This window comes from Dipodomys ordii, unplaced genomic scaffold (assembly GCF_000151885.1).
Source record: "Dipodomys ordii isolate 6190 unplaced genomic scaffold, Dord_2.0 Scaffold79, whole genome shotgun sequence".
Classification (NCBI taxonomy): Eukaryota; Metazoa; Chordata; class Mammalia; order Rodentia; family Heteromyidae; genus Dipodomys; species Dipodomys ordii.
This window is the reverse complement of record NW_012267295.1, coordinates 805,282-814,263: the sequence shown is the minus strand read 5'-3', so window position 1 is coordinate 814,263 and position 8,982 is coordinate 805,282. Positions and strand designations below refer to the sequence as shown.

The 8,982-nt window shown below is 55.3% G+C and overlaps 1 protein-coding gene across 1 annotated transcript in view; it reads right to left on the bottom strand.

The window, feature by feature from the left end:
- Shisa8 (shisa family member 8) overlaps positions 1-8,982 on the bottom strand; it is a 23,795-nt gene that overhangs the window by 6,226 nt on the left and 8,587 nt on the right. The window contains exons 2-3 of the mRNA XM_013024774.1: positions 8,700-8,877; positions 6,319-6,353 (exon numbers count right to left, since the gene is read on the bottom strand). Coding sequence (XP_012880228.1) covers positions 6,319-6,353; positions 8,700-8,877 — 213 coding nt within the window. The remainder of the gene's footprint in view (positions 1-6,318; positions 6,354-8,699; positions 8,878-8,982) is intronic.

Below are 8,982 nucleotides of genomic sequence, written 5' to 3'. Positions count from 1 at the left end.
CCCCTCCCCTCCTCCCCCTCCCCGCAGAGCAGCGGCGGCTCCTAAACCTCCTGACCCAGGTCACCACGGCGGGCCGGGGGCGCGGATCTCCAGGCCCAGCCGGGGGCCGAGGGGCGCGGGTCTCCAGGCCCAGCCGGGGACCGGGGGCGCGGGTCTCCAGGCCCAGCCGGGGGCCGGGCGCGGGTCTCCAGGCCCAGCCGCCCTCTCCCCCCCCAATCTCGATCCTTTGAGCTGCCTCGCCGCCCAGGCCTGCGAAGAGAGCTGCTTGACCTGGGAGGGCGCCTTGACCCCATCCTGCCCTGCAGCCACAGCAAGGGGAAGTTGGGAGGCGGCTCTGGCCCTCTGCTTGGGTTGTTGAATTGAGTTACCTTGGCATATGCGGCCTGCTGCAGAACCTTGCTTTTCCCTGACTCAGTTTCTCATGGTACCATCCAAGTCTGCTCCTAGGGAGGAGAGTGCGGTGATGGACTGTAGTCCCACCTACTTGAAAAGCTGAGGTAGGAGAATGGGGGGGATAATTATCTATTTATCTATCTTTCTATCTATCTACCTTTTATTGGTCAGTCATGGGGCTTGAACTCGGCATGAGTGCTGTCCCTCAGCCCTTCAGCTTAAGGCGAGCACTTTACCACTTGAGCCACAGCGCCACTTCCAATTTTCTAGTGGTTCATTGGAGATAAGGGTCTCATGGATTTTCCTGCCTGGGCTGGCTTTGAACCATGACCCTCAGATCTCAGCTTCCTGAGAAGCTAGGGTTACCAGCCTGAGCCATTTGTGCCCAGCTCCTTCCAGCTTTTTGCTGGTTAATTGTAAGTAAGAGTCTCCTGGATTTCCCTGTCCAGGGTAACTTCAAACCTCCATCCTCAGATCTCAGCCTCCTGAATAGCTAGGATTACAGGCATGAGAAGCTAGCGCCAGACCCGAACCTACAATTTTAAGACCAGCCCAGCAACATAGTGAGACCTTGTCTCCAAAAGCAAAGGAAACAACATAAAACCTCTTTGTGGAGAGCAGTAGAAGCCAATATGACACTTCACATTGCCTGATGGGACACTAAGAGAACAAGGACTAGATGTCATTGTGCGTATGTCCCCCTGTCCCCAGCACAGCTCAGCCCTAATGAATGAATGAGGCTAACTTCTAGTTTCTTTTCTTTTTTTTTTTTTTGGGTCCGGTCGTGGGCCTGAACTCTGGGCCTGGGCGCTGTCCCTCAGCTCTTTAGCTCAAGGCTAGCGCTCTACCACTTGAGCCACAGCGCCACTTCCGGTTTTTTCTACATATGTAGTGCTGAGGAATCGAACCCAGGGCCTCATGCATGCAGGGCAAGCGCTCTACCACTGAGCTACCTTCCCAGCCCCTAACTTCAAATTTCTGTAACACAAAGAAGCTGGGTGTCCTAGAGCTCCTGGTGGTCCTCTTTCCATCCTCCCTTTCCTGGTTCCTGGGATCAACTTGTAAAAGAGGGGGGGGAGGGACAGAAAGGAAGGATTTACATTTTAAGGAGGATCAAGTTCTTCCGTGGCCTGAGATGAAGGACTGACAGGCTAAGTATTAGTGAGTTAGGGCAGGAAGGAGGGAGAGCTTCCCCCTCAGAATGTCTCACGTCCTGGCTAAAGATAGCCCACCCCCTCCTCTTCACATGCACACACACACACACACACACACACACATACACACTTGCATGCAGATCAGACAATCCCACCCCCCAATTAAGAGTCTCTCTTTGAGGACTGGGAAGGTGGCTTGGTAGTAGAGTGCTTGCCTACCATGCATGAGGCCCTGGGTTCAATTCCTCAGTACCACATACACAGAAAAGGCCAGAAGTGGTGCTGTGGCTCAAGTGGTAGAGTGCTAGCCTTGAGCAAAAGAAGCTCAGGGACAGTGCCCAGGCCCTGTCCCTGCAATTTTTTTTTTTTTTTTGTCAGTCGTGGGGCTTGAACTCTGGGCCTGGGTGCTGTCCCTCAGCTCTTCAGCTCAAGGCGAGCGCTCTACCACTTGAGCTACAGCGCCACTTCTGGTTTTCTGGTGGTTTTTTGGAGATAGGAGTCTCACAGTCTCTCCTGCCTGGGCTGGCTTTGAACCGCGATCCTCAGATCTCAGCCTCCTGAGTAGCTAGGATTACAGGCGTGAGCCACCAGCCCCTGGCTTGTGTGCACGTTTAAGTGGGGGTGACACTGGTCCAGGGAATCTGCCAATGCTCCGCCAGGGTCACACTCCCTCCTGGGCCCTCCTGCCCCCACGTCCTGGCACCCACCCATGCTGGCTCCCCTCAAGTCCTGCCAATAGATGTCTCTAGGGACTGCCATTCACCCCAAGAAGGAGCTAGATTCTAGTCCCCACCCTTCCCAGGGACTCAGGTCCAAGCTCTCCTCCACAGCTCTCTTCCTTCTTTGCTCAATTTTGTGGTCAGCCAGCAACCACAGGTGCCACAACTACCACGTCTGTGCCAACACTCAGCGCCTCCCCAGATGAGCTCCTGGCAAGGGGAGCAGGGGATATGGAGGCAAGCAGCGGAAAGCAGCCCGGCCGGGCCTTGCATCTGACTACCCAGCAGCCCACGGCCGGCCAGGTGCCCAGCCATGTACTGGCCAAGGTCTCTAGCGATGGCCCAGGCCTTTGCCCTGGAGCCTGGAGACTCCAACCCCAGCAAGGCCTCACCGCGCCTGGCCCCTTGTCTCTACTGTCAGCCCCTCCCAAGCCTGTGTCACCAAAACGTCCATTGATCCAGGCTTAAAATAACCCCTGGCATCTGCAGTGAGCCCTGCAGGGCGGGTGGCGGAGCCAGCAGCCTCTCTGTGTCTGAAGGGCACCCGCCCCGCCCCCTGCTCCCGCACTGGCAGCGTGAGTGTGCGTGTCTCAGTGGCTCCTGGATGGGAGTGAGGTGCTGTGCATAGGGGCTTAGCAGGCCTGTGAGGGCCTGCCCCGCACCATGCGCATGCGTGTACACACGTGCGTCCCCGTGGCTGGGTCTGCACACGTGTTCTTCCTCCACTGCTCAACTCGGGCCCCAGTGGCCTGGGGTCCTGAGAGGCTGTGCACATTACAGAAAGCCGCTGTTGGGTCAGTCTGGGTGATACGTGGCCAGGCTGCGGCTTGTCTGGCTGTGAGTTGGAAAGCTTAGAACTTCCTAGAGAGAAACCCAAGACCCACAGAGGGGAAATGACGTGCTGAGATTGACACACAGCCAGGAAGAGCCAGGGTCTGGTCTGGAACTTGCAAGGTTTGGGGCTCACTTTAGAGAGCAGCTGGAGAACCCCTCTCCTGCCCTCCCTCCTCCCAGCCCCCAATCCCAGGCGTCGTAGGAGACCCTTGCCTTGCAGTCGCCGTCTTGTCTTGGCACGCCTCCCCAGCCTCTCACACAGAGCTGAGTCCTGTGTATTGTGCGGTACTGGAGCTCGATCTCACGGCCAGCTACCAGTGCTATTCCTGAGCATTTGTGCTCAAGGCTTGAGCCACAGCTCCACTTCTGGCTTTTTTCTTTTCTTTTTTAAAAAATGTTTGGAGGGTGTTAATTGGAGATCGGAGCCTCCCAGGCCTTCCTGCCCGGGCTAGCTCCAAACTGTGATCTTCAGAGCTCGGCCTCCTGAGTAGCTGGGATCACAACGCGATCCACCAGCTCCCAGCTGAGTTTTAGCCTTCATCTTGGAGCCAGACTAACTGTGTTGCCATTTTGGCCCTATTGAAACCCCGTTAACCTTTCTAAGACTGTGTCTTCCGTCTTCCACATGGGCAGCCAGCACCTCTTTGGCAGGGCTGCAGGGAGAAGCCAATGGGGCCAACTGTGAAGTACCCAGGTGGACAGCTGCAGCCACTCAGCCCGAGGCTGTCATTCCTAACCTCCCTTCTTCCATCCTCCTGGAGAGGTTCCCCCCAACAGTAGATTTTGGGGATGCTGGACTCCCCCTAGAGCAAATGCCAGCACCAGGAGGGGGTCCGGAGGGAGGGCCCCCTGCTGCCTTTGTCTCCTGAGAGGCAGCTAGTGACTCAGACTCCAGCTGCGGGTAGGAGGGAGGGGGTGCTTGGGATCCTCAGGGCACAAGGGAGCCAAGAGACCGGAGGGAGGGGGCGGCGGCAGCGGGAGGCTGGGAGCTGAGGCTCAGCCTTCCTCTCACAAACCCAAACACCCCATCTGGGGTCACTGCCTACTGCCTCAAGTCTCACAGGTAATACCTCAACCTGAGCCCCCCATTCCCTCCTTCAGGACCTTCCAGGGCCCATCAGACTGTGGAGAGGGGTTTCTCCACCGGGGCCACCTGGCATGTCTGCTAGGTCAGGGCTGCCCCTCCCTGCCAGCCTGTCTCTTCTAGGATGCAACTCTAAGGTCAGCTCAGAACATAGGGCTGCTGGGGGGCTTCCTATCCCTCCCCCCAAATTTGGCCTTGGTATATATTCAGGGGTGTGGGTGAGGACGCCAATCCCGTGTGGACCCCTAGTCCAGGAGCCAGAAGCAGAGCTGGGAATGTAGCTGGCCTGGCATGGAAAACGTTAAAGCAGTTCACCAGAAAAAGCTGTGGCTCAAGTGGCTCAGGGACAGCACCCAGGCCCTGAGTTCAAAGCCCAGGACCAGCACACAGTCACAGACACAGAGACAGAAACACAGACACACACACACACACACACACAATGGTCGCACTCCATCCAGCCCCTCCCTTACTCCTCTGCCCTTGACCTTGACCCCGCCCCTTCCCTGCAGGCCTACCACCAAGATGTCACCCCAGGACTGATGGCATCTGCCTGCCGGGAGTCGTTGTACAGTCCTGAATCTAGAGCTGGAACCCAGATCCTCTGCAGCTTGGGGGGTGGGAAGGAGTCGGGGATCAGGGCCATGACTCACCCAAGGTCCTTCCTGACTGTCCCTGTGCCCTGGGGCAGTGGGCCCTATCCACCTCTAACCTGCCCGGCCTGCAGCTGACCCAGCACAATTGTGCTGGGCCCAAGCTGAACATGCTGGAATCCTTCCTGTAATCTCCAAGTCAGCAGGGTGGTCCTCAGGAGCCCTGTTTTCCATCAGGGGAGCCAGGCCCAGACAGATGCCAGCAGTTTCTAGGGAAAGAGGTAAGGCTTTCCTCCCTAGCCTTACCAGCTGGGCCTGGGCCCTACCCTGAACCCCTAGCCCTTGACTACCAGGCAGGAAGTGAGAGGAGGAACTGAGACTTCAGGTGGCCCCGCCCCCACCTACTGGCCCCCAGGGACCTGTAGAAACTAGACCCTCTTTCAGGAAAAAAAAAAAAAAAAAAGGCCAGAAACAGGTTAAGGAGAGTGAGGCTGCTTTCCTCTGCCCCTACCTCAACCACTGGCCCTTCCAGAGTCTCTCTTGGATCCCCCTTACTGCAAAACAAGAGCGACTGAGAAAAATCTCTGAGCAGATAACCCTCAAGGAGGGAGAGGCAGGCAAAAAGGCCTGGTGTGGACCAGCCCACCGCTAAGCTTGGTGTGTCTTGGAACAATCCCTTTGCCTCTCTGGGCTTCTCTTTTCTTACTTGCAAAATGGACTGCATGGACTCTGCTCATGGGTGTGAAACGGTCCCGGCTTCCAGGGAAGCAGCTCCAACGGGCCTTTGGTACAACTTTTGAGAACCACAATGCACCAAGGAGAGTCTCTGTGACTCCACTACAACAGCAAAACCTGAAAATAACCCGATGCTCAGGTAGGAAACTGGGAGGTTTTTGAAGTGTTTGAAGATGAGCAACTCAGCATGTGTGATCAGGATGGAAATCCAATATTACAGCAAGACAGTGTTGCTGAACATGGACTACCTCTCCGTAGCCTCCTCCTGGATTAGGGCCTTGCTTGTCTTGATTTCATTCCAATTAAAAAAAAAAAACACATACCACAAAAACTTATTTTTAACCAAAGACAAAACCTACCCAACCTCCCGCCCAGGTGCTGTTACAAAGGGCAAACTTAGAAAGTAACACCTAAGGCCAAGGGAGGAGGCTGATTTCATTGGCTGGGCGTCAGAGCGCTTCCCAACAGGGTGAGGGAGACACCCCTCGGCTTCTTGTCCATCCCCCCACTGGTCTGTCCCATTTCTTCCCCAAAGAACTTCCCTCCTGCTCTTTGTTGAGGATGAGGATCCCAAATGTTTTCCTTATCTGGGGTTTGTGTTCTTCATCTATGAAATGGAGATGCAGCTGAGCCTTCTCTACAATTCCTTCCAGCTCTTCTCCTTTGGGGAGTCACAGGCAGACCAGGGAGAAAACTTTGTATTCAACTCCCCATCCTGAGATCAGAGGGGGAAACCTTGCTGCAGCCAGGGGTTTACAGAGAGGTGCCCCTAAGGTTTGCATGGCGCAGCCCCAGGGGGCTCCACTTACCCTCGTCCCCTTCGGAGTCGAGACCCTGGCTCTCGCTGAGATGGGAGAGAGGAACAGCTCAGACTCCTCACAAGCCAGGGCTGGAGTGGGGGTGGTCAGCTGCGCCCACTGCTGCCCACTGCTTACCAGTGACCTTCCCTAGACACCAGACTGAGAGGATCTGAGATGAGTCCCAACAGGAAATAGGTGATCAGAGATGTGGATGTGAATGTCCAGGTTGTAGGGGCTCCTGATGCCGCTGGCTAGGATAGGGGCGGTGCCCGCCACACACCTCTAGTGGGCAGCTCAGAGAGAGGCAGACTGAAAACCTCTGGTGCCCAGACCAGAACACAGCCAAGGCCCTAGAGAAGGAAAGTATAGAATCCCATCTTTTGACTCCCAATGTTCCTTCCAAAAGGGGCTAAGCAATGACAAGATCCAAGGTGGAGATGAGGTTCAGTCTTGTACACGGGGCGGGGGGCGGCAGCAGCAGCGATGATGGCTACTGGTGAAGATCTTGGCCTCAGCTCCCAGAACACCGCTGCGGGAGGGCAGCTGCCCCGGGCTCAGCGGCCACCTAGGGCGGGCACCTCAGTTCCTCCGGCCCAGCCACAGGCCTGGCCTGGCCTCTCTTTGGAGTCACGTCCTGTAGGTCCCAGGTCCTGTCCTGAGCATGGTCGAGTAGGCTGTGCCCCCAAAGTGGCTGGGCTGCAGGTGGTCTGCCAGGGTGATTTCCCACCCAGTCTGTGATGCTGGATGTAGATCTCCTGTCAAGCTCAGCCTCTGGTTCTAGAAGCTGCTTCCAGGGTGGAACTGGCAGCTCAGGTCCAGATAGATTGGATCAAGTTGACCTAGGGTTGACCTTGGGTATAGCTACTTGAGAATCCAGCACAGATTTTCCTTTCTTGGTTCTTTTCTGAAAAATAATCTTGGAGGGCTGGAAAGGTGGCTCAGTGGTAGAGTGCTTGCCTTGCATGCATGAGGCCCTGGGTTCGATTCCTCAGCACCACATAAGCAAAAACAAAAAAGCTGGAAGTGGCACTGTGGCTCAAGTGGTAGAGCGCTAGCCTCGAGCTGAAGAGCTGAGGGACAGCGCCCAGGCCCAGAGTTCAGGCCCCACGACCGGACCCAAAAAAAAAAATCTTGGAGCCCTCTAACGGGGCTCTTACCCAGCATGTTCAAAGCTCTGGTGTGCAAAGCACCATAAAAATTGTTAATTTAAAAAATTACAGTCGGGCACCGGTGGTTCACGCCTGTAATCCTAGCTACTCAGGAGGCTGAGATCTGAGGATCAAGGTTCAAAGCCAGCCTGGGCAGGAAAGTCTGTGAGACTCTTATCTCCGATAAAGCACTAGAAAACTGGAAGTGGCGCTGTGGCTCAAGTGGTAGAGCGCTAGCCTTGAGCTGAAGAGCTGAGGGACAGCACCCAAGCCCTGAGTTCAAGCCCCACGACTGACAAAAAAAAATTACAAATGATTTTATGCTAAATCCTAATGAGGAACTGTCAGCTGGTTACAGCTGCTACTTGCATCATTTTAAAAGCCGGGCAACTCCGAGAGCAAGTATTAAAGAAATACAAGTTACAAATTAGGCATCCTCCCACCTGCTCTCTCTGATTAATTTTATCTTAATAGTGTATTTCCTCCCTGTAAAAAAAAAAAAAACCTCTTACTCTCAGTATCTGTGTTAGTCTGCTTTGTATTACTATAACAAAATGCCTGAGGCTGGAAAACTTCATAAAGAAAAGAAATTTATTTAGCTCACAGTTCTGGTGGTTTGGCCCACACCTAGAGAGCGCCTTCCTGCTGGCAGCGTTCAGAGGGGGTACAGGACATGGAGCAGCAGGGAATCAGGGTGTGTTCACTGTGTCTTGTTCACTGTAAGTCACCAGAGTTTGGTCTTGATCTTGTCTAATTCTAGTGACCTCCCAAAGGTTCCACCTCTTGAATCTATCCCAACATGGATTAAACATGATGAACATGTCAAATCGTGGGGAACACACTCAAATGATATTCAAAGGATATATCGGCCCATTCAAAAGCACGGGGGCAGCTGGGTGCTGGTGGCTCATGCCCGTAATCCCAGCGACTCAGGAGGCTGCGATCTGAAGACCGCAGTTCCAGTGCAGCCTGCACAAAGGCCAGAAATGCTGGTGTTTGTTGCTGAAGTGGTAAAACACCAGCCTTGAGCAAAAGAGCTGAACAAGAATGCAAGGCCCTGAGTTCAAACCCACTACCATCACACACACACGCAGCATGGGGCTCAAGGGCCATCAAAGCTGGTCACACCAACAACTCGTCACTGGTGGGACCCTGTGGTGTCTAGTCCTTATTCTTCCACAGGGTTCAGCTGACAGATCCAGGCTCCCAGGCCCAGGAGCAGGGCAGAGCCCCCATGGCTACTGTTGCTCGGGGCCGGCTGTCTTGGTGGTCACCAGCTCCGTGGAGCCCAGCTCCGTGGCGGGCACGGGGACGCTGTGGCCTGCGGCGGGGACGTCTGGCTCTTCTCCAGGTGGAGGCCAGGCCGGGGCAGAGGCGGCCTGGCTTTCCTTGGTGGGGATGAGGACGTCGTCCAGGAGCTCTGGGTGGGCAGGGGGGCACGGAGACATGAAGGGTGGAGAACTGGGTCACCGCTTTCCCTGCCCCCTATTCTGGAAGCTTCCTCTGAAGGGCCAGCTGTCAAGAG